The sequence below is a fragment of the Amphiura filiformis genome, chromosome 11, assembly GCF_039555335.1.
Source record: "Amphiura filiformis chromosome 11, Afil_fr2py, whole genome shotgun sequence".
NCBI classification, from domain to species: Eukaryota; Metazoa; Echinodermata; class Ophiuroidea; order Amphilepidida; family Amphiuridae; genus Amphiura; species Amphiura filiformis.
Genome location: NC_092638.1, coordinates 42,841,560 through 42,868,309, shown reverse-complemented (window position 1 = coordinate 42,868,309; position 26,750 = coordinate 42,841,560). Strand labels below are relative to the sequence as shown.

General features: G+C 36.1%; 1 protein-coding gene across 1 annotated transcript; it reads right to left on the bottom strand.

Moving 5' to 3' along the window:
- Positions 1 to 4,380: 4,380 nt before the first annotated feature.
- Positions 4,381 to 25,938, bottom strand: LOC140164141 (myosin-3-like). Its single transcript, XM_072187384.1, is given in 27 exon segments — positions 4,381 to 4,463; positions 4,466 to 4,574; positions 5,603 to 5,749; positions 5,751 to 5,804; positions 6,513 to 6,564; positions 6,566 to 6,680; positions 6,907 to 7,213; positions 7,215 to 7,241; positions 7,561 to 7,702; positions 7,704 to 7,751; positions 8,023 to 8,263; positions 8,598 to 8,618; positions 8,621 to 8,684; positions 8,687 to 8,815; positions 9,093 to 9,422; positions 9,675 to 9,748; positions 9,751 to 9,876; positions 9,879 to 9,918; positions 10,554 to 10,632; positions 10,851 to 10,887; positions 10,890 to 11,076; positions 12,230 to 12,286; positions 12,451 to 12,556; positions 24,327 to 24,500; positions 24,882 to 25,027; positions 25,452 to 25,538; positions 25,808 to 25,938. Coding segments are annotated over 27 exon segments (3,006 nt in total). The 5' UTR covers positions 25,832 to 25,938.
- Positions 25,939 to 26,750: the final 812 nt, after the last annotated feature.

Here is a 26,750-nt window from a genome sequence, read left to right as displayed (position 1 = left end):
ATCTTTCCATCACTATTTTTGCAGATCGTGATTATTGCTTGTACTTTCTTCATCATAATGCTTTTTAAGTCTCATTTGCTGTTTCGTGATAATCCGATATACCTGCTTGATGATATTTGTATAGATGGAAATGCTGTTGGAGCATTGTACCTCATCTCTTTCACTCATCTCTTTCGTCGTATTTCGAGTCGTAAATATGTCTTTCTTGTATTTACCCTCTTCGAACTCTTTTTTTTTTCTTGTATCTGTTCCCCTGCTTAATGTCGTATCACCCTTTTTTTTGCTTTTCGCTGTTTCTATTTTTCCATTTTATCATCTCTTGAATTAATTTGTTTACGATCGTCTGATCAACCTCCTTTTCATGTCACTTCTAGCTTAGTCGCATATGTTTCCTATTGGTTGTGCTCTTTATACGTAATATTCTTTTGTTTCTCGTTATTAGTGTTGAATTCATCTCTCCTTTGTATCGCCACAACAATCTCTTTTCCTGTAGTCTATGAGAGCTGCATTTCTATATTCCAATATTGTTTGGTATTTGCCGGTCAGATGTTAGATGGGCGTTGTATATCCTCTTCTTCTTTGAGCGTTTGGTGTGATCGTATCTTGGCTTCTATCTTCATTATCAGCAATATCACCGTGTTATTTTATTGGCGAACGTTTTCTTTAGCATTAAGTATGTAGATCGTTCGTATTGGTAATTTGTCTCTGATGAGGGTTTTACTGGGGGCTCCATCTGCTTCTCTTTATCCAGTTTTATTCTTTATATATTCTCTTGATTCTCGTTATTGATGTTCAATTCATCTCCCATCTTCTAAGGTCACAACGCTCTCTTTTCTTGTAGTCTTTGGTATTTGCTGGTCAGAGGTTAGGTGGGCGTTGTATATCCTCTTCTTCTTTGAGCGTTTGGTGTGGTTGTATCTTGGATACGTTGGCTTCTGTCTTCATTAATTCGTCATCAGTAATATCACCTTGTTGTATTGGCCGTTGAACGTTTTCTTTTCCAGTAAGTAAGTGACTCGTTGGCAGTAATACTTTGTCTGTTGTGTACTTGTGTTTTACGTCCGAAAACATTTGTTTAAGTCGCCAATGGGTTTCTAACCCAAATGATTTTTAAAGGCACTTTCGGTGATTCCGGGATAGTATAAAAAACATTTGAAATATGTATGAATAGAATAAATTAAGAAAACAGCAGTGGTTAATTGCGTGTAATTGAAAGTGTCCGTACGGACTGAGGCCTCCAACACTGGCTGAAGAGTATATGATAGGATGCCTATACTCTTAACAAAAATAGCACAAATCTTGATTTTTGATGATTTTTTGTATAGATTTCCTAATTTAACGAATCACTGATAGTACCTTTAGCCATAGTTAAACTCGCAGGGCAGATTGAGATTAAGACCGTTTCATTTCAAAACAAACTTTCTATGTTTCTTGATAATCAAAAATCGACATGAAACTTTCATGTTTCATTATTCAGCTGGTAATTGGTGGCAAATTAATTGTACAATGCGTGATCATCATTCAGTTTTAAAGCATTTTTTTTAAAGAATTTGTTTTTGAAACTCACGTCTTATATTTCTCATTGCCCTGGTTGTACTCATGCGTGTGGAATGTTTGATTAATGAAAATTGATTGCACCACCTCCCGAAACACATGCAAAATGTCATCAAATAGCCAAAACAGATCAAACAGAAGTTCACAAAACGACTAGATGTAACGGTAAAAGTGAACAAATATGATTTTTCAAATTTATACCAGTTTAAATTTTGATCAATTAATCAGTTATTAGCTGGCAATTGTATTTTTTTACCCTAATGCAGAATCCACAGTCAAGCGTGCCTCAGTAATGCCATCTGGCTTTGTTATTTGGATATGTGAAAATATTGGGTAAAATATTTGAAAGTACAAGAATAGCCATTCGAATTAGCAAGATATAAAAAATATAACATTTGAAGGAATGTTTCTGAGCAGTAAGTAGTTATGGAACAATTAATTTTCAGGCAGTTAAGCCAAGAGTGAAAAATAGAGAGAAAAAAGCATGTCATGAGGTTAATTAACCGGTAGTAGAACGTAGCTAGTATTAAAAAGTATAAAAAGCACAGAATGCCACAGAAGCATAGTTGGCTGTGGAAAAGGGAATTGCCTGGGACCAAGACTAAATTCAGCCAGCATTTAATTGTGTATGTGTCAATAGAAAGAGAGAAACTTGGCCCAGGTCCAGCATGCATATGGACAAAACACAGACAGAAAGATGGAAATGAAGATGGCATCATACAAATATACTGAGGCACGAACAGTGTGTTACTTTTAATTTCACATCCACGATGCGCAGACTGTTGAATTCAGCATGGGCAAAAAAATGGTACATTTAACAGAAAAAAAGCCAAATTCCAAAATAAAATACAGTTGGTATTTTTGATAAGCTGACTGTATACGGTTTAACTTTGAATAACTGAAATAAATTTGCTTGGATTTGCCTTATGCTTTTTGCTTGCTTCCAGGTGCCATGCATTAACCTGTTTCATGAAATCGGCCTTGTGGCATTTTGCGCATTTCTTTTATACTGATTCATGCACGGTATAAAACAATTTATATAAATTATAGTATATCAAGCAGAAGCTATTTTAGGGTTTTACATTCGGGGACGGTGCTAAAAGGTATATAAACACTGCAAGAGTAGTGCAGAAAAAAAGGATTGATATATCGTGTCGAGCAGGGCGTCATATTTTATATATACAATTTTGATCATATCTTACTTGAGCATAAATTTCTCAATAACAGCAATCTTGAAATAGGAATAAATACTTAATTCATATAAATATACATATTGTTTCATTATATTCCTAAGAGCTAACAATGTACCGGTACATTTTCAGCGAAATCAAGATATCTCATATTGATTTCATTGTAAAAAGTTTATATTGTACACCTATCTAGATATTAAAAGGCTAGCCACGAATAATAAATGAATTAAAAAAGTTTGGTACAAAGGTTTTGGAAAGCACAACATTCCGATTCGACTACAAAATTTGTCCGTCCAATAAAGTGGAAAGACAGGGAGATAACAAGGTGATATATTTTACACAAGTGGTTCCAAAGAGTGGAATTATCGAATCTATTTTACAAGACATTCTGACTGACATGGTGGTCACGTAATATTGAACAATAAAAAATATATATGTTGGTGAATACGAAATAAATAAATATAAATTAATGAATAAATAGAAGTGCAATATTATGCACTCTACTCAATTGTTTCAAATTCTTGTGATATCAAGGTGTTTTTAATATCAAAGTAATATAATATGATTTGAGTATAATTTGAGGTTGTCCTGTGGATTTTTGTCCTTTTTTTAAGTGACCGGCAGTCTCCTAACCCTCAAATCAACGTCGAAATCATTCAAAAATAATTGTGCAGTGCTTCTCATGGATTCAAATTTTATACATTCAATTAATAGCATTTCTAGAACAAAAAATAACGTAAGGTGCAAAAAACTTTTCTTACAATTGTTTCATAATACTAAAAATATTGTTTCAGTTTTCAAAATGAAATTTGAACATTGCTGTTATTATGCTCTTAAATTTCATGTGCTTCCGGCATCTTTCCAGATATCTTAATTTCACGTAGGGAAGCAGAGTGCTGATATAGTTAATGGCCAAGAAAACTATATCAGCTTGATCAGCGTAGTAGCCTTTTAGGACAACGGTATTACAAAGTTTGTGAAATGCGCAAACTGACCATAGGCAATACTATTATGTATACTTTGCAGATTGTGTTTAATCTATTCTGCGGGGTTTCAGCTGGAGCTTCTTCCCCCAGTTTGCTCAACTTCGCCCTGCTCGACAGGGCTCTGACAGGTGCTGCAGGCTCAGATGCAACTGGCTCAACTGACTCAACCACACTTGTCTGTTCTATGTCATCGTCAGTTGCATCTGATCTTGCCCGCACGAATAGGCTCGCTAAGGACAGGTTCTTGCTCTGAAAGAGTAATATCATCTAATCTGTAAGAATGTCCACCTCCGAAAGTGTCATCATCAGATAAATATTCCGCTGACTTAGAATATGCCGCAGAATGATCAGCACCGTAGTAACGCGGAGTGTATAGTTCTTGACGCAAAGAAGTCGCCTTTGGTACTACCCTAGAATACGTTGCCATGTTTGGGGGTGATCGGTCTCGCATTGAAAGGGGTGCCCTAGGTGGACGATCAGATCTGCGGGGTACATCCTCTCTGGTAGAGGCGCTCTGCGCTCTGGGGAAGTTACCTTAAATCGTGGGTTGCGCGGCAGATGATAAGCAGGAAGGGATCGACTCGTGGAAGTGGAGTCGGTGAGGGTGAGCGGAGCGATCAATGACAATGTATGGCTCAGTTGGCATTTCGTCACCAACTTCCTGAAGCAATTTGATAATCCCCATAATCAACAAGTACCATAGTGCGTGTTGTGGTGATTTGGCTGCGATGTTGGCTCGGAGTTTGTTCAGTTGGCTCTCTGCAATCTCAACACGCTCCTCAGCATCTTCAAGCTCCAGTTTGCAACGGCGCCACTTGGCAAGGTTGATGTTCACTTGCTCCTCCTGTTAGAATTAAAATGGGTGTCAACATATCGTAAGTGTGAGTACTAGATTGCATATAGTAAGTTATTGAATACAAAGTGTTCCATATCAAAGCTCCAATGAAAAAATATTGTAGACTATAATTATGAATAACACTACTTCCCAACACTATTGTTGTTGGATCACAACATTATCATATTTGAGAACACAGATAAAACTGTTCTCAACAACGTCAGTTTTAACTGTCTTTGTAATATAAACTGTATTTCATAATTATGACTACAACAAAATCTGTAAGAATGTATACATCGACCTTTGTATATGTATCATGTATATGGAATTCTAAGAGCAATTGGCAAAACTTTTAAAATAGTACGCAGACATTTTACAATCTACTTTTAAATTTTTCATTGGAGTTTGAATTTTGAGTACAATTATTTCAGTATCACTAATTTACTTTTTAATATCCGTTTTATTGTCTTCATTTGTTTACAATGTGTGCAAACAACTCACCAAACTTATAAATCCGTCGGCAATCTGTAAACAATATGGAACATGCTATCGATTGTTTTTCAATAGATAATTTTAACAAATGGCACTTGTTTTCAGTTCATAATAAAGCTTGAGTTTGTGGAGTGTATCAATTCAAAACAGTACTTTAAGCTCATCGCCCAAAAGTATCAAAAATGTCTTGGATCTCAAAGTCCATGCGCCAATAACACTGCTTGTTTGTCGTTTTTGTTTTCACTGATCTGCTAGATCGCCACAAAGTTATAACCATTATACAAGACAATCCTACTTTAAATTCAGCTAACGTATTTGACCAAAGCCCAACTTCAAATTCGTTAGCAGTTTTATTTGATCAATTCCCGAGTTCCTACACACTAAGATTTTCATAGCAATGCAATCTAATACCAATTCTAGGTTAACCATATATAATTAATTCTTTAAAAGACCCCACTATGTGTACTGCACCTCATGATTAATATCACAAACACCCAGCCCATAATTAGCTCTGAATTCAAGTCCCATTTGGTAATACCACTTACGGTTTCTTCCACTTGGCGTTTGAAGATCTTGCATCTGGTGTTGAGTTTCTCAACGGTTTCCTACATTCTCTCAGCATTCTTATGGTCTTCCTCTGCAGCATAGATGACTTCCTTCAGACGGCGTTCCTGTTTGCGCAAGTTCTTCTCAGGTGTCACCACGGCGGCGTTGTTCACCTTCATAGTCGTGTTCAGGTTCCTTCACCTGTGGAAGATAAGTAAGAGTGTACATAGTAGCTGTGATGGTTTGCAAATACTTTGGATTAGTTTCCATTAAAGTAATGTAATAGTCGCTGTTTTTCCTTATTTTTTTACGATAATGCCTTTATTTTCGTTTAGATGTTAGTTCTCGAAGGCGCTGTGGAATTCACAGACTCCTAACATACTCTTGCCATGCTTACTGTATTTTCTTTATCTACTTCCGTTTCAAGGTGCTTCCTACAGTGATGAGTTATGTTATTGAGGTTTAAACATTTCTGCCAACAATAAACGTCTTTAAAGCACATAGTGAATTAATCTCATGTACCGAAATAGACTTGCCGAAGTTCTTAGGCACAGCGTCTAATTTGGCCCTATTCGCTTTAAAAATTTTTTTAATGACGAACGACAACACTATGTAAATGTTAAATATTGTGCTTGATACAATTAACTGTATCGCCAGGATATGATTCGACGTGGTGCCTTACTTGCTGCCAATATTAACACAAATGGGTCTGCGAATTCGCAGCCGCCTCCGAGCCCAAATGTTTCTCAAGAACAGAATAACAGGCAACAACATTTGCATAATCCAAATAATGAGTGCTACTAAATAGTTCCAACATGTCTAATGTTGTCCAAAGAAGTTATTTACTGTTTTTAATAAAAAACGATTTAAAATGAAAATCAGAACTTTGATGCCTAATTATATACGTACTCTCTGTTCCAGTTTCTGGATCATTCGCCTGCCTCCTTGGAGTGCTTGGCCTCAACCTCATCAGACGTGCTTGCATGTCTTTCAGGGTAAGTTCCAATCCCTTACGCATCTTCTCGCTGTGCATAGCGTGGTCTTGTTCTGATCGTAGTTCCTCTGCCAAGCGCAGGCCTGTTAATAGGGAAAAAAAATAATGAAGATTAAAGTCAAAATTAGATGCAATGTTTCTTTGGCAATGCTAATATTAGAGTATTTTACAGCTGAAGTTTTATAAAGTATTTTACACCTATTGACATGTTTTATAAACATATGTTTTAACTTATGTGGATGATTTTCTTTCACTCAGTTGGACGTTATGACATAATGCATAGAAATTGCACAGTTTCTACATTCTGACTTACATCGGTCATAGCCTTCTTAGCCATCTCATCCTTGTTTCTTGCATCATTGACAGCTTCTTCATACTCAGAGCGGGCAGTAGACAATTCGGGTTCAACCTGCCGGCGTTGGGCAGTTAGGCTGTGGACGGATACAGTCAGTTCGGATACACGGTCAGTGGCATCGGAGAGTTCACCTTCGGCAAGTTTGCGTCCACGCTCAGGTGCTCGAGGAGCAGCACGGAGCTCTTCCAGCTCGGTAAGAAGCATGTTGCAGCGACGTTCTGTGAGTTGGAACTGGTCACGTAGATCTTCACGTGCACGTTGTTTCGTCATCAAGTTGAGCTTGCAGTTCCTGAATGAGAAAAGATAAACGATACAGGGTTTTTTTTTTCTTTTTGTAAGTAACGCTTTTGATATTTCATTATAAAGACCTCGATTATAATGTGTTGTTAATGCTCATTGCACGATTCATTTTATTCTTTGTTTTATTTTATTGATTACGTTACACATCCATTAAGTGTTGTCGATTTCCGTATTAGCACTCCTGGGATGCAACAGGAACGGACCGAGTCAGTTAGGGTTGTCACCCTACTCTTATCGAAACTGGTTTCGAGCCACATATACATGTATAGTATTTGCTTTTTTAGTTTGACCATGCAATATGAACTAACCTTGATGGTGATTTGCAATTTCTTGACAGTCTTGGATGCTTCAGCATAGTTCCTGTTAGCGGCATCAAGTTGGATTTCAAGCTCATTCACTTCTGTCTCAAGCTTCTTCTTAAGACGTTGAGCATCAGCCCTACCCTTGGCCGGCCTCCAGACTGGCTTGCATAGATTCCAGGGCCTTCGCGTGGTTCTTGCTGTAAGGTAAAAATACACAAACACAATAGAGATTCAAATAATTGTACCTGATTCACTGCAGGAATTGAACTATTCTCAAAAGACCTTCCCTCTCTATGTTTAATTTGAGATTCTAGCCTGCTCAATATATGAGATTGTATGTAGATAAGTTCATGTCGTGGTAGTAACATTGTTACGTGCCCAACTGACTAGTGCCAGAAAATGTTCAAGTACACCATTGAGTTTATGCTTTCAAAATCAAATGTTTTATGTTTAATGCAAAATAATTACCGGGTGACTTCGAACTCTTCATCCTTCTCACGGAGGCGGCGTTCAATTTCAGACTTGATCTGTGTGACCTCAAGTTGAGCTCTCACCACCTTAGCCTCTTCCTGTTCCAGAGCACCTTCAGCCTCTTCCAGTGCGGCTTGCAGCTCTTCCTTCTCCATCTCGGCACGTTTGAGTGCTTTCTGGAGGTCGTGTGCGGTCCTGCCACCCTCACCAAGCTGATCGGTAAGATCTTGAATCTCATCTGTTTACATAGTAAAAAAGAATTTATAGTTACATTTATTCAGATTATCTTATAATGAAAGTATTGTTTTCATGGACTGCGTAAAGTTAATAAAATAACGCCTCTAGCAATTTGTGTTTATCCATTTGCATTTGAAAGAGTAATAGAAAAGCTTAATTGACTCTCAGTTGCTGCGACGATTGATTGACCAATGAATCAAAACACTAATCGCTCAACGACTATGTGCAAAATCAGCTTCAAGTTCGTATGGCTAACAAAAGATACATCTTTGAGGCAAATATAAATTTATGTCGTGTTTTAGTTGTAATGTGAAATTTAGGAATACAATATTTACCTTGCAAGTTCTTGTTCTCCTCCTGATGATCTCGATTGTTTCAAGGCTCTCTTCGTGTACACTCTTGAATTTGAAGAGTTCTGTAGAAGTAGGCACGTGCTTCGCGTTAATGATGCTTCCAATTCTGCAGTGAGCTCATTAATTCTCGCCTGCCATTCTGCGGCCATCTTGTCGAAGTTCTTCTGCTTCTTCTCCAAGGCTGCGCACAGGTTGGCTTGCTGTGAACAAAGAAGGAAATGGTTGAATGCATTGTTATTATTATGTTGTTGTTATTGCACTTGTTGTTGATATTATTATCACTTTTGTTATTTTATAAAGCAAGCATTGAAATCTATTTTACTTGTACGCATAATTCCAAATATTGTCGTTAAGTTAAACAAGGTTAAACTTAAAAATATACATTTCTGAATATTTGTCTACAAAGGATCCAAAGTCAATGCAATATATTTGCTTTAGGTTTGAGTTGTTTTGTTGTTAGGAATCTAGCGTCCTTACTCTCTCAACATCAATCATCAGATCCTCGCATTCACCAGCCAGTCTTGCTTTGGTCTTCTCCAAGCTGCTGTTCTTGCTAAGAGCTGTGGCGAGTTGTTCTTCAAGGGCTGCAAGTTTAGCTTCGAGCTTCTTCCTCTGTTCTTCCAATTCCTCTGCACGTTGAACGGCCTCACCGTCGAATTTGGCGCGCAGGGCGGAGAGCTCACTGTTGACTTTAGCAAGATTGCGTGTGGCTTCAGCTTTGCCTTCTGCTTCCTCATCCACAGCCTCTCTGAGCTGGTCGTTCTCATGTATAGCATTCTTGTACTGAGCTTGGATTGAGTGCCTTTGCTGGAAGATAGAAATAAGAAATAGAAGTGATTTAATAGTTGTATTAAATTGTCAAATATTTAGCTTCAATGCTGAATCTTTTTACTGCACAAATATGTGTCTTTAAGGCATCTTTCAAAACTTTTAATATCTAGATTAGGACACCTAAACTTACCTTATTTAAAGAGTGTTTGAACTTCCAGGTACTGTAAAGTCATTTACAGTTCTAATCATTGTATTCTTTTATAGTGCAAAATGCTCAATTAGACATACCCTGCTTTCGTCCTCAAGCTGTCTCTTGAGATCTTCAAGTTGAGCAGACAGCTGTGCACGAAGCTTGGTGATGCACTTCCGCCGCTCTCGGCTTCTTCGAGTTGGCGTTGAAGATCAGCATTCTCCTGAGACATGCGGCTCTTGTGGCTGTTAAGTTCGGCAATCTGGCGTTGAAATTCATCAAGGCGAGCATTTGCTTCTCTAGTTGGGCTTCTAGTTGATGTGCGGTTTTGTCTGAATTAATCTATAGGTAGAATAAGATGCACACATACCAAGCATAATTAAATACGGGTACGTTGGTATAGAGCATTTCAAAGTATAATAATGTGTTATTTGTGAGATCTAGGACGATTTTTCTTCTTACATTAGTTCAAATGAACATTGCCAGTAGTAAGTGCTTAATATCTTAAAGGTGGGTGACCTGATTGACAGACCCATCCCCACTTTACCCCATCAAAATGTTGGTATCAGGTAAAAGCTCATATTTTCTCCAAATCGGTATATTTCGAAGAAGTCCTCAAAACACTGTCGAATTAGTCTCGACCTGTGGTATACCACGTTTGAGACTAATTCAAATGTTTACTTGATGATATCTACGGAAATACACTGATTTGGAACTCCTAATGTCAATATATTAATAAGAAAATATATTACATGATCATGATGACATTCATTAATAACAAACACTGTAGACCACCAGTATCACGCTGTATTAATGTCAGTAATTCCGTAAGGAATTAGTCAAATTACGTGTTCTTTTGCATAGAATGGCTTGAAAGGGACGACATTTTATGTTATAGGTAAGTTTTAAAGAATTCGATTTTCCAAATATACCGGGTCACCTTCCTTTAATATACTCTCTTTAGATTATCTACTTACCTTTGACCTCTGGAGCATTTCAATGTTACCTGAAAGGTCATCTACCTCTGCCTTGAGTTGTTGACGTTCTTTGTCAATCCTGCAAGACAAAATATCGATTGTACAAGTCTTAGAAAATCAACTAAGATATTTCAGAGTATTTCAATGTACTGCTACTGATAACAGCCTGTTCTTTAATTAAAAATCATGCACGTCCAATTTATTTAGCTGATACAATATTGCTTCCGTGGTATATTAATTTCAGATGGGTAAATTCTGTAGCTCTCAGGTAGGCTAATTTATCGATCGATAACTTACTTTGACTTAGTTCTGTTGAGAGCCTCGCAGTTCTCTGTAGTTCAGACACGGCATCTTGGTGTTTCTTTCGCAGCGCTGCTGATGTTTGCTTCACTCTGCATGTGGTATCTTCCAATTCACGCTTCAGTTTTGTGACTTCTGCCTCACGTCTCTTATTAAGTTCAATTTGGACGTTCGTTGCACCACCTTGTTCCTCTAGACGGTCACTAAGGTCTTCGAGTTCACGCTACAAATTCTGCGTCCTTCTCAACCTGTTAAATAAGCAAATATGAACAAACATAATAAAAATTTTCCAAGCAATTTTATTTTTTATGTTTTATTATCACTGTCTTCATCTGTTTTCAGATGTGTGAATTTATTAAAGGAGTATCAATACAATTTGAACCTTAAGTGACTCTAAAATTATCTCGTCCAGCGATGAACTCTTAACCTATCTAAAAGAGCAGTGGCCTATTATTTATCCCCAATCATAAAGTGCACGGTATCAATTTTCAGGTGATATTAACTTGCTGCAATAGTGCTGTACGTCTATATCCAATATCAATGCCATTGCAATTCTTTGACCCTTTGACAGATTATCATTTTATAATGTATAGTGAATGTGGCACCATCTCTGGAATGCAATACTTGGTAACATCTTTCCTTGCATCTCTCATGCTTTAACCTCAACTTTATCTCACGCAAAATTTATATCTGTCATTTTATATGAAATGTATTCTATTAGATCTAGTTCCCAACATCGTTTGTGCAGTAAGCATCAAAAGAGGAATAAGAAAGGAATGCGCGGCATCTACTAATTTCCTCCTAGCAATATTTAGAGAGGACAACAGGCTGCTCTCTGGACGTTTTAATTTTGAACCCAAATTCAATATTATTCTGTTTTTGTTTCGTCGTGAATTATTATGAAACATACATATATTTGATCATTTAAGCCGTTTTGAGTGATAATCGCAAAAATATTAGACAGTCAAAATGAATTAAAAATTAGATGCTATATTGACAGAATATTAAAAGAAATATTTGTCTGAAATGAAACGTGATTTTGATGGAGGTGATAACAAGTCTACATAACTATCCTGGTATGAAATCCCAAATCTTGACATGTCTTAATAAGCAAATTCCTCCACGACCATCAAATGCCTTCCCGCCATGTCGCGACATTTAAAAGTACGACTCGGTTTATTTTTAGCGCTCATCAAATTATCACCCAGATGAGTTTTAACCAAACAAATTCCACAATGTAAGTGATGCTTTTTCTAAACTTCCGAAGGCGTCATTCTAAAATTATTTACCATGTCTTAAGTTGATAAGGTTTTTAAAATAGCAATTAAAGCTTTGCCCGATGAAAGGTTTTTACCGCGAAATGACCAACAACTTACCTTAGCTTTGAGCCTGTCTTTCGGCCTCAAGTTCCTCCTCGAGCTCTTCAATGCAGCCTAAAGTAAAAACAACAAAATACAAAATACGGAAATTAAATGTTTGTCTTTAACATTCTGGTTAGGAACTCCTTCTGTAGCAGTCCAAATGGAACATACGTATAAACAATTAAACCATACCTGCTTTGATATGCATTCTAAAACATTATAGCTCTCTTCCTTACTGGAAATTCCTGCAATTTAAACAAATTAACGCTGGAGCTGCTCGTTTTCCTCGTTTTGGTTATGCGATACGGATGATACTCTGTAGTAGAGTTCTTGATTTCAGTACTGAATGAACCGGAAAGGTTACCAACTTATTTTTTATCACTACAGGGAGAAGTGTAATATACGCGCCTGGCAACTTATTAAACCAAGAAAAGTCAGAAAACAAACACCACAAAATCCCATTAGATCGCTGAATAAACATTCCAAATTTGACACGTTAGTTCTAGAAACGGTTGTCGAGAGCAATATTTAAATCCGTGAAATGGTGGACGTCCTCCAAATCAGTCGTATATAGAATATATATCCATTGATTACAGGATTTACAATATGGTACGATGTGTAATTAGCGCCAATTAAAAGTTCATCTTGGCCTACCAGTTGCAAATATTTCAATTAAATCGTCCTGTGATTCTTCAGCTGGGTTGCCGATTTTCCCACCAGTCCTAATTATCGCACAGCAAGGCATTTTGAAGCCCCTGGGTGCTGCATTCACGTCTCAGAACAGTCAAAATTAGTGTAATTTGTAAATACAAATACGAAACTATGCATTCTGCAAGCAGCCGACATCTTGATATCTTGACTGAGATAATGACGACTTGACTTTGAGCACTATCCTTGGTCTAAAACTTACCATCTGAAGGTCCTCAACGGCAATACATTGCACTATAAATCCTTAGTAATCCTATGCAATTTGACCAACTTGCCCAATTGGAACTTTTACATTGCATTTCAATTCATGCAATAAGAAAACATATGAACGACTCCATGCAGATATGCCTACTTGGAAAAGGGTGCTTCATTCCTGGCGCAAGAATCGCCCATTTTCTTAACTTCTGATAAGCTGCTTTGATTTAGAGCTTGAGCTTGGCATAATTTGAATAGCCGACGAAGTCAGTAGCATGTCATATCCACCAGTGAAGTAATTGATGAAGGCGACTTCTTGTATGATATCGAAGAGCTACTAGCAGAGAGACATCTTGAATAGTTAGTTGGTCTGTGTTGATAAAGTCTTGATGCACGAAGAATTGGTCAATGTATAAGTCTTCCTGTAGTAGCTAGGAAGAAGTACTGTTGTGATGTTGAGATGAGAGTGAAGAGCTGCTGTTGCCTGACTGCTGGCAAGCCAGGTACTGATACTGACTGCAAATATTGCACTTGCTCGAATAGTGTGCATGAAGTGACCCTGACGTTGGTGTCAGCTCCGGATTTAAGTATTGCACTGAAGAGGTGAGAGGAAATTCAACCGTCCTTACAGATGAAGAGTTCTGTTCCGAATATCTCTCTACACCACGTTATTACCTATGACTGAACTGTCAGGTACTGATATAGACTACTAGATAACATTGCCTTTTAAAAAATTAGTTGGTGTCATTACAGGAGGCCTTTGGAGGTAATGAGACACTATTATGCAGTCTGAGATCAGGGGAACAGCCAATAGGGAGCTCCCGAGTAGGGATGTCAACCAATCAGAACGCAGCTGGCGCACTAGGTCCACCAGTGCTTATTTGGAATTCTGAATGTGCCGATGCTAATATAGGAGTGTTAGCCAGAGATGCATATTGAGACGTGTGCATCTGTGGATGCCTGTTGAGAAACCGACTCGAGGCACTTTGCCCTGGCTGCCTGAGAGTTCACTCATTGATGCCAGTGTACGTGTACAGATGATGTGCTACACACCATAGGATGAATTCTCAGTACTGAGCATCTACTTAGCTATGCAGCATCAACTACTATGACCCAGCGAAGATATTCTTAATGTCAGCTGTCATAAGCTCCTTACTGTAACTTTCCATCTTATCTTATCCAGACACATCATGATATCTTAACAAATTCTTTTTTAAGCATCTCTAAAGTGTTCATTTACTGTTATCTCAAATACATTTTGACACAACATTGCTGTAATTAAGCATTACAAATGTTTATCTATCCAAACAAATAATATTCCTTAATCTCTAGTAATACGGGCAGATCTTTTGTACTTTCTTACTCTACTCATATATCATAATTGAAACACTACTAATAAACTTACATGTATCTTGTTTATCATATTGAGTAATACCAGTGTATAGGCTAACTGACCTAGGGCATGTATGACCACACTCCCCACTCTTGACTAGATCTCTGCCATTCCTTGCAGTTCCAAGTCAAATGCTGGTAACCCAAGGCATAAGGAGTGCGTCTATCTATAGGATATACTTCATTGACACCAATCAAAAGCTTCAGGAAAGGTGTACCCCCAATCAAGAAATAATCTATTCTATCATGGATAATAAGTAGTTTTCAAACTGTCATGTGTACTATTGATATATATTAACATGGTAGAGACACTCTCATGGCTATTTATATTATAATTAATTGTTGCTATCTTTAGATATTCAGCTGTTGGGGCATAACAAGATCTAGTTTTTATTCCGTTGTATAAACAAAGATCTTTGGGGATATAATTCTTGTGGAAATAATGATATGGCTTTATATCTAGTCCTATTACTAGTACGTAAATAATATATTCCCCTCTTAATTATAGACAATATTGTGCTCATGCAGTCAGGAAGCTGTAACCTTATCAAGGTTTTATGGAAATCATTATAGGAAGCGCTGTAGGGCTTGAGATGATTTAAATATTTACCAAATGATGTGCTCTGTGTGTAGTTACAGAGTTGGAGGTATGATTGCAATGTCTTTGCATATGTTGAAGACTATAATAATATTCATTGCAATCTTTACATGCTCAATGAATAATTTGCGTTGGTTTTCAATACACATTTGTTGCTAACTTAAATACAGATGTTATTGTAATTCTTGACCGAATTGAAATAAACTAGTCGGCGTATGACAGACCAAAAATACCATATTGCGCAGGACGGCAATCCATTGGGTGCAACGCTCTTTGTCCTGACGTCAGACGCAAACTAGTCCTTTCTAATTCGGTCTTGGATTATAATGTAGGTTTGTACGCTGGTACAACTTCAGTATATGACAACGTTATATAATAATCTTTACATCTCCGCCGATACATAACCATTTATTGAGACAATTACACATAGCAGCCGATGGGAAACCGATGTAAGTGCAGCAAGTGTATAATGGCTTCAAACACCAGCAATGCGTATATCCATAAAGGTGGCCCAACTGTGTTGTGTGTGGCTCAAATGTAAAGGTTGCTTTAATTTGACACTAAGCTTCAATTTACTACAATCGTAATCAGCATTGGCAAAGGTGTCTCCCTTCGATTGTGAGTATTTCCATCTTACTCAGTCAATGTTATAATTATAGATGAAACTGGGGGCAGCCTTTTTGTAGATTTTCCGAAGTCGAGTTAGTGTGCCAAACTTGGACTGGTGTCAAAAGTAGAATCTAGTTCTGGTCTGATAATCTATACGTTATCATGGCCATATAGCATGTCCCATGGTATAGTTTCACATCTTCCGTAGATAGCATAGTTCTAGTCTGATACGATATATCATGGTTATATAAACTTGTCCTGAGTGCTCTTCATCTTCAGGAGATAGCATAAGTTTTGACTTGAACTTATTGTTGATGTTCATTGTCGCCTATACATATTAATTAACTTTGTTATTATTGCTTAACAAAGTTTCTTAACATGGTTGATTTCTATTTAAATTACATGCTTTTGAGGGTTTTATTAATTATTCATAATTGAATCGTCGTGGGTTCAACAGCTATATTTTGACCATCAACTATCACGTCTCTGTTGTACGTGTCTCGAAAAAACAGCAAATTTCTCCTATGGGTGGCATGGGTAATGATGTGTTTTATAGGATGTGCGTATTTCTTTGAGCCAGTAGAGATCCCAACGATGCTACTCAAGAAATACAAATGCGAGGGACTTCACAAATATTTCTCATCTTTGTAATGATTGCGTTTACATGGTCAGGCGGTGCCTAGACATTTTTATATATTGCGAATTTGGTATCGCTTTTCATTATTATTTCCTTTTGTAAGAGATTGGCTGTGTTGAACCTTTGGAAAAGTTCACCATTATTTCTATTGTCATGTATAGTCTCATGCGAGAGTACAATGCCTTTTGTTCAATGGCTTAAGATTTTATTAAGCTGTATCATCTAAAGTACTGACAAAATTAAGTTCTACTATGTAACGGTCGATATATACCTTAACTATTGAAAGGCACTTTTTATTAATGAGGTCAGAGCAAACATTTTAGCCAAAATTGAAATTGCAATTATTTATCTTCTTTCTGTTTGATTAAATCTGCTAATTTCCAGTTAGTGATTGTAAGAAAGTCTCAAAAGTGACAGCATGAGTAAAAGTCAATATCAATGATGCAATATGCCACCTGAGTAATGACGACCAAACATTCCTACCAGGTGAGCTAAGATTAACGATGTCTTTCATATTTAATGAAACTCTCTACTGAACCACTACACTACTGCTTGAGCTCAGTCAGTAAGTCCATATGCTGTCTGAGATAGCTGAAGTCCCCAATTAGAAAGATTGCATGGGTAGGTCGAGGGTCGATAAGAATGCTGACTCATTAATGTAGAGGATGATTAATATGATAAGTTAGTGTATGCTTCAGCAATGATTGCAACTTTTGAGTTACGGCAGGCCTACTAAGGTATGTAACATTTGCTAACTTAACAATTCTATAAGCTCAGACGGTGACAGAAGAAATTTGAGCATTTCTGCCGGTCATTTAATTTTTCGTAGATCTTTCTTTAAACGACATATAGTCACAATAAATTGGGGACAAATCTCATTTACAATATATCTAAGATAAATTGAAGCCAAATTTTATTGCAGAAATTATTTTGACGCCATTTAAGAAAATATTTCATGAGCTTTTGAAACATCTGGGTACGTTTTTAACGTATTTTCGTGTTTTTGCAATTGGTCCGCAATTACTTCAATTTATTAATTTAGTTATCCAAGATAAATTGAATAGTCTAAACCTGTTTCTGAAATAAAACTGCCGCGAGTCCTGCAAGAATTGTGGATTTGTTGGTGATCAGAATACAGTGTGTCGATTACGATTTATTACAGTCCCTTCTTAGTAGATCTGAAAGTATTTAAGAATAAGATGTGGAATGATTTATAAGTTTGCCCTATTTTTACAGATGATGATAGAAAACTAGAAGCCAAAAAGACATTCGACGGTTCTTATAACTTATTAGAATGAAGATGCATAAGCAATAACTGAAGTCGTCATCCAAGTATTGTATCAGGTTCAGTTCACGTATGTGCCTCGTTGACTCCGCTTGTAGACGATCAAGTATTTAGACTATGTACGCGAGTACACCCATTCATGATTCATCTGTGGTTTCATCTTTTAAAGTGATGAGAGCAGAGATGGTCATGCTTTGTGGAATTAATTTACTTCAGCATAACGCGATCCAATTAAATTTCAAGGACATCGTGTCGATATTGTGGGACTACTATGGCTCATCTGTCGTCGATACTTTCGTGATAAATTTCGCTTTATTATTATTTCGCCAGAACAAATCTTTGTTTGCTAAATGAATTTGCCCGGTTCAGGACATGGGCCTAGACGATAAATGGTCCAAATTTCACATCCTTATGCATATTAGCCTATTCTGTTAACATTTATCTGATTACTTCTGGGGAAATAGGTTGCAAATATGCACGGAATGATTAATATGTTGATTTGAATCTATTTTTGAGCGATGATATAGGGAACATACTTCTGAAGAACAGAATTCAATTTACCATCGAATGTTCTTCAAGTATTTTTACGGTCAATTTAATTTCAACGTGAATGTTATGGTAGATTTGTCGGGTGGGTGTGTGGGGTATGTGCGTGTTTTTACCCTGTGTAGTAATGATCCCAAAATCGATTCTAATTTTTGGAATATTCAACATTTTTGGAATATTTTAGTGATTTCAAGATCGTACCATGCCAATATTATGGGGAAAAAATCGCCACAGTATTTTGGTTCAAAATCGTTAAATCGACTCTGCGTGACAAAAGAGACTTAGATAACCATTCTCTGCTTTTTGTACAGGTGAAATTGCTTCCCTTTTATGTGAGCGATTCTTCAGGAGAATATGAAAAAATCGTAGGTTATTATTTATTTTTATGCTTGAAGGGTGCCATTTGTTACTTAACCTTTTGGATGTAAATGTGCTAACGTTCTTCGTTTTAAAAAACCGTCCTTGTGATTACCGTTTACTAGGCCTTGAGGTTCTTAAATTTAGATCCGAATGTATCCAAAACAATAAAATTGTTCTTTAATTTTGCTCATTATCTCAACAACCACGTTTGCTGACTAGATTCACGTGGTCAAGGTTTGTAACTTTTAGGCAAATTACACCGATCGTTTTTCTATTTTTCTCTTATCCAGCTGTCTGTCATTTCATTGGCTTGAGTTAAGATAATGATTTCTCAAGTTTACCCCAAAGGTAGCTATTATCTTAATAGCTATATCTTTAAAAGTAATTTTTATTTCACTTTTATATCATGCTGAATATAAAAGAATTGACAATGACATTAGATTTGGACCATATCCATGGTATCAGTGTAAAACTTTCAGCATGGATATTGAGTATGAAAGAGTGTAATATCAATCCTTCAAAACAATATTGTAAAGATTTTTGTTTCTCGCAAAATGTTACTTTTTACCATCACATTATGGATGCGTGTATCGGTGAATCTGATTGGCTGAATTAAGTCCCAGGGTGTAAGATTGACAAGTGGTATTGGATTGACTAGTCGTCAGCTGTATTCGCGTTTCAGGCCTCGAATCTTGGCGGATATGTTTGTGTACAGCATTTCTAGTCATGACAAAATTTGGTTCAAAAAAGTATTTTTTGTATTCGAGTTCATTAAAGGCCCATTCAGCGATCCCATCAAAAGCGTAAACTAATTTAAAATTGAGTTAAAGTTACTAAAAAGGGGAGGATACGTCATCAAAATTGTCACTGGATATATTGAAAATTGAAATTTGGCAAAAAACCCGAGAACAACAGTATTGACAAAGTTGAAGCCATTCAAATGCATGGAGCTAAAATGTCCTATTTTGTCATTAATACACGGCTTTCGGCTCAGTCACTGCAGGCTATGTTAGCACATCTATGCAACTAACAAAGGTGCAAAAAACTAAATTTTGATAATTTGATATGATATTTTGAATAAGAAAATCACTGAATGGGTCTTTAAAGTACATTACAGTCGTGTAAAATTAAGAATGTTGAAGAAATGAGGGAATGCTCCTCACCAAATCGTACACTATTGTTTAATATTGATCTTACCGAGCTGTTTTGTAAGGTGGTATTTGGGATATATTCTAGAATTTTTGAAAATGATCTGAGCATGTTTAATACAGATTAATTGAGTGGGGTAAAGTACACTGATCAATATGCCTTTTGTTTGGAGCACATCGGACATACGGTTTCCATAATACATCAATTTATATTTTCTTTGTATCCTATTGTTTTTATCAATAAGCAATATAGTTAATGAGCTAAAATCAATGAAAAGCATCATTAATATGTAATTTTTGCCAATATTCTGCTAAAAATCAATGCATAAATGTTCATGGTACTTTTATTTTGCAAACTTTTGCCTTGAAACTTGGTCAAAGTGTTTCTAATATGTTCTAATGTATATAGTCTAGCCGCCCTTTAATTTGCATATTTGCATAATTAAGGAGCTAATTTGCATAATTAGCTAATTATTATGCAAATTAGGGTGGCTAGCTTATTAATTATGCATAATTATCATTATAGAAAACTTTGACTAAGTTTGAAACCAATATTCTATTAAATAAAAATGTTATGAACATTTATACATTGATATTTTGCAAAATATTGGCAAAATTACATATTAATGAGCACTTTTAAGTCACATTAGCTCATTAACTGTATTGATTATTGATAAAAACAATACAATACAAAGATTTTATAAATGTGTGTATTATAAAAACCGTATGTCGATTAGCTTCAAACAAAAAGCGTATTGATCAGTATTCGTTGCACTACTCCTTTAGTCTGTTTAAAACATGCATAGAGCACTTCCAAAATGTCTGAAATACCACCTTAATCTCTTGCTTTTCTAAAGTGTGTTATTAAAGCCAAATTTAAGTATATAGCTATGGAACTCCACTTCCCATTTATAGCTAAAAAATTGGAATGTCATTTGTGTTTTTGCTTATTATATTGGGGACTGGCTATTTTATAAACACAGGTTCGAGTCCACACTATCTTTGTCTTGTTCCAACCCTCTAACAGATTTTCCCGGTGCACTGTACTAAAACGCTCAAATAACCATCCAAAAAGCTTGGGTTATCTAAGTCTAAGTCATTCTTTGCGCTCATTTTAGCCCAATGTGTTTTGACCTACCTACCTTACACAGCGGTAAGGCGGTCGGTCAAATTTTTAAGATTTGATTTTGCTCTTAAAATATTCTAAAAGTGATACTGAGTTCAAATTTGAACTCAAATTTAGATTAGAATTGTGTTTCTCCGTTATATTTAGCCAGAAATCCGGTAAAAATTGCATGTTTGTAAGATTGTTTTAGCCAAAATCAATTAATTTTGGCCTAGCCAGAATTGTTTTGTACATAGCCAGAATTTTGCATTATTATGACGTGATAGTGACAAGGGATTAAATTTGTGGACTGTAATAGCCCATCATTTTTATCCTTGAATTGTTATGGTCCAACTTGCCCCTGGTAAGGTTGTAGGTTTGCCATTGTTGTTTTGCTATTTCTAAGATGAACCCAAGCCTTGGTGGCTTAGAGTTTTATTGCATCGGATTCCGGAACAGCACCGCAGAAACCTCGAACATCGAATTTCTAGTTCCAAATGACTTCAATCTTTTTTTAAATAAGTAACAAAATCAGTGATAAATGAAAGTTGCAGTAAAAATAAGGGTCTTTGGGTGACGGCATGTGTTCGTAAAAAATATGTTTTTTTTTGGCAAAAATCTGCATTGGAGATTAAGGTTGTTTCTTGGGGTGTATGGATTTCAACTGGAATAACCCGTTGTACCCTGACTAAGACGAGGGTTAAAGCATAATATAAAACTGTCTGTGTGGTAACCATCCGCATTATTATACTTCTCTGACTTTTACATCATACTGTACCCCTGGTGGTATCGTCCATTATAGACGATTAGCATCGGATGGAAGTTCTCATTGGATATCCAAAGAGGGTGTTGTTAGGACTAGGGTTAATTTCAGAGAGTCTGTTTGTATAAGAAATGTATTTCTGAAGGAGCATAGTTTAATTATTTGTATCTACAACTACAAATTAATTTCAAAACGCCAAATAATCAGGTCAATACATATACATTTCCAAAATGGTTTTGTTACCTCCAAGTTAATGGTATGTCTACTTCTTTTAAATGAAAACTAATGCTATTACATGGTATTTCTGTTGCAATTTTAAACCTTCACACCTAAAAGTACAAAACTAAGTTTAAAATGGCGTTTCTTTCAATGCTCCCTCATGGTCTCCATCAGGTGTCAAATAACATAATGAGGTGTCAAATTCCAAAATGATCCTATCAGGTTGTAATATATCTCAAAGTGTTCTAAGAATTAAAACGTAAATGTCCATATTGCTCTAGGACTTGTAGTTCAGCCAGGGTTCATCAAATAGATCAAATGCCAACAATCTATTGCACAGAAGTCATATTTTCAGATTTCTTCAAAACTGGTCTCAATTACTCTTAACAAACCCAATACCAACATAATTTGTTTGGTCTATTAAAGCTATTTATTGGCATCGATTCAGCCGTAGATATAGTGGTAAATAGCCTTGACATCGACAAGCACTTAATATAAAAGCGTAAAATAAAAGTTTGACTTCAACAGTTTGAACTCAGTCTCATGTTTATTTTACGTTTCTATTTTACTGATTATCAATATTTTCAAGGCTATTTACCCCATCAACGGCTGAATATTTATAGAAGAATAGGTTATTGCTTCAGAAGTTAACATGTAAGACATTATTTGCAATAACCCTGTATGAGGAACCAACATCACAAATTGCACCCAAATTTTGAAATAAATATATTTTAAATATTTGTTATTCAGAGAAGAATAAGTTGAGACCAATATTGAAAATTATTATGTTTTGATGGATCCAAGTTGTGAAAATATTGGATCCAAAACATAATAATGATAAAATTGGATGCTTTACGCCCAATATTTATTGGTCTCGCTATGAGTTGTAAAATATTGGACTCGATTACGTCTCGTCCAATATTTTTAAACTCATAGCTTGACCAATAAATATGGGCTCAACCGATCCAATTTTATATCAAAATCTGATCCTTTTTGAACTTTGACCTCTGTGTATCAGGTTGTTGCCATTTGACCTTCTTGATTTCATAACCCTAGAGCAACATGACGTTTAACTTTTAATCTTTCTGATGAGGAGACAATTTGAGGTATATCACAACAGGATGAAAACTTGATCGTGTAATGACCTTCAACCCACAGGGGAAACCATAAGAATATTGCACTTGATAAAAGGTATTTGTATGGATAATTATACACACTTAATACACATTTCGTACATAATATGACTGATAATCTTAACGTACATACAAAATACATCAAATGATTTGGTTATGCAGGAATGCAAATTAAGGTGTCTAATTGCCCCCCCCCCCCCCAAAATGTCCGTACAAATATGTTTCAAGGCTGCAACTTGACTAACATAGCCATCAGATCAGAGTTAGAAAACTGAAATGCATATTGTAATCATAATATAATATGTCACCAAAACCATAAAAAAATTGTGAGCCTGAGAAAATTTAACAATTATCAGTGGATGATATACCCCCTTAAATTTCAGCTTATTTGCATATCCCTGTCATACCAAATACTTATACAGTTAAGCCTTGGAAGTACATTATTATCGTTTTTCAGGTACCAATATAATGCATTCAACAGCAATTACTGTTATGTTTACATTCTTAATTTACAAATTAACATATTGAGAGTATTTGAAAAATGAGACAAACATTGGAAATACATTAAAAATATCTTATATAAATTAAAAGTGTTTCGGAAGTGTCAAAGTTTTCTTTTTCATATAATAGTGAACGACCCATGTTCTATGGTCTGTGAATTTTCCAGAAAGTTTTGTTATCATGCAAAAGTAGAGAATTTAAAGTCATGGGATGAAATATGTTACGGCATCACTCGTGACAACTAGTGACACATTCCATCAGCTGCCTGATGTTGTGACATTACAATATTGTATCTTTAAGTCCAATGCTTTCATTCCCATTGGCATAGTTCTAAAACCTCAATTCATCAAGCATAGCTCAAAAAGTTGACCTAAAGTTGCAATGAGTTTTTGTACTTGACACATTCAAAAGTCATTTTATAGATGTACAAACATATTTGTGTCATGACTCATAAATGTGGTCCAACGGTCTCTAAATGATAGGCATTTCCATCCTCAATCAGTTTGATCAACATGTCTTGGTACTTTTATGTCAAATTCTGCGATGTGTTCGAATTTTAATGTTAAAAAATTAGTACGAGTATTTTTGAAGTGAAATAAGCTCACAATTTGAATTGAACCTAAAGGTAAGAGCTGCTTTAAAAATCACCATAGACCCTGTTCGTGATCCAATCAAGGATTGCAACTATAGTTTGATCAGCTCTTAATCGGCGGGCCTTATAACATCGCGGATAAATATCAATATATTTCCTTTCGAGTATTGTCTTGTGACAACTCGGCAGAAGTATCACAAATTATCAATTAAGGTTAACTATATCACTCTTGATTAGATCTATTTTTTCGGCGTAGTGGTAAAACCTAACATTTCCCGCCGATTACGAGCTGATCAAAGTATAAAGTCTTAAGAATATTACATGCCATTGGACCCTCTCATCTGTGTTCTGACAACAAATATATTTCTGACACATTGGAATGATTGAGCTCTTATTGATCTTACCTGCAGTTCCTTGATCTTCTTCTGCAGTTGTGCGACCAAACCTTGTTCATCCTCCAACTTGCTGCTAAGCTGTTGGATCTCATAATCACGCCTGATGAAAACAAAATGGTGATTGAAAAGGGTTAGTTTATAATCCAAAATCAACCATAGATAGAACGTTGCTCAATAAGTAGATAATGAAAAATGTTCATAAGCTGGAGTAGTAATAAAGAAGTAGTAGTCTTAGCAAAAACAATAGTAGTAGCAGTAATAGTAGCTAAGTGGATGTGGCCTATTCGTTTTCACGTTATAATACAAAATAATTCATGAGGGCCGCCATTTATATGCCATTGACGTCTGTTATGATTGAGAGGGCATACTAATACATGACATCGTCTGTTTTGCAAATCAGAATTGCGTACAGGCTATTAGAGATTAATTGTCCTTGTAATAGGCTCAATTGGTGTTTAATACGATAACAAATGGTACTTACTTCTTGACGTGCTCCTCTAGATCGCGTTTGGCGTGCTCTAGCTCTTCAACAGTCTCCTGAGTCATCTTGAGGTCTCCTTCAAGCTTACGCTTCACCTTCTCTACATCGGCTCGTGCTTTCTTCTCATGTTCCAAGTTATCTTCCAACTGTCAGTACAAGCAATAAAGCAAAGTGGTTTTAACGTCGGATCTTTCTCTTCTGATTTAATGTTAATAAAGTGGTACACAGTGATGTCAAAACTTCGAATTGCTTACTTTCAGCAAACATTCTAGCCTCCAAACAAGTATATGGAATGGTGTGGGTTGATCCTCTATAAAAATTACAATCTCCTCCTAGTCGCACAGAAGGACACTCATCTCCATTGTTCCGCATTCTCAAATAAAAGTGCTTTAGGCGTTCTAGCCAATTGTTAGGATAATAAAACAAGAAACTCTTTGTTTTTTTATTTTTAAGAAGTTCTTTATGGGCAAAATTTTGAATTACAAAAATGATATCATATGTCAAATCGATAAGTCTAAAGAGTATTATGTATATTTATATTTTTAAGATAATAACAAGAATCAAACTTACCTCATCAATATTGGATTCGAGCTTGGCTTTGACCTTGCTGAGGTGGTTGACCTTATCCTCCTCGGCTTGCAGGGCTTCTACGGTTTTCTGGAATGAAAAAGCCAAACAGAATGCTGTAAGTATCATTATTCGGATTTCCAGTTGCCATTTTGAGCATCAAAACTACATCATTACGTAAGCTGTCTATTAATCGGTACCCTTATGAAGCGAAATCTACAATACATCTGTGTCATGTGACAAATGATCGCATAATGCGCAATGATTCTTCAGATACGTCGGAAGTATAACACATCAGTATCGCTATTGGCGGAGGGAAAGTCGCTTCATATTCAAATGAGAAAATAAATAGTATGTACATTTTCATAGTCAACGTCCCCCATGGTGTTTCTTGTATGATCCTATCAGAAGTGCCGTCGCTATACAACAATGAACAAAGAGCACACCAAAACTACGCCCTTGTGGAACTGCAGCGTCACATGTGTTTCATATGCTAGCCAGATAAAGATTGCATGAAATTATCAAATGCCACATCTTCTACCCCCATTTCTTAAAAGGAATGTTAAACCACATAAAAACAGGACATATCCTCCATGGTATGTCGCACTCCCTTCAAAAACAGAGCACACTCTCTGCGGTATGTCTATTGGCGACATTTTCATGAGAGCAAATTTTTACGCTGCTATGTTTCAATTTTAGACAATATTTTCCATGTTGTAAAAAATACATTAAGACATTGAAAGAAAATTAATGTTGTTTTCTGGTTTATTATCACTTTCATTTAATGATAGTAATTATATGAAAATCATCGCGAAATATAGGTACCTGTCAAAAATCATTTGTACTTTGACTTTGAGAAGGGTGATCAAAATAAACTCAATCATCTACCAAATATAGACAGTACGCAAGTCAACACATCTGGGCCTCACGTACGTAGGAATTCTCTTGAGGGTATTTACACAGTCTATGTGTATTTTGGTGCATTAGGTGTAGAAGCAACATAAGCATATTATCACGTACTAATGAAGTATTGCACCATTTGATTGAAAACATGTCAAAGAGATGACGACGTAAATAATGTAATTGGCAGCAATAGTCTATTTACAGATGTTTTAGTTGTAACCTGATCGGGCACACAAATTTTGGTCTCATTGGACTACGAACTAACACCGGAATCCTTCTGCTATAATGCATTTGAAGCACACATAAGCTGTCCTTACATAATGCGATTTAAGCAATATATTGTACTTAATTTTGATCAAATTGTACAAAATGTAACATAATATCAAAGCGTATCAAATC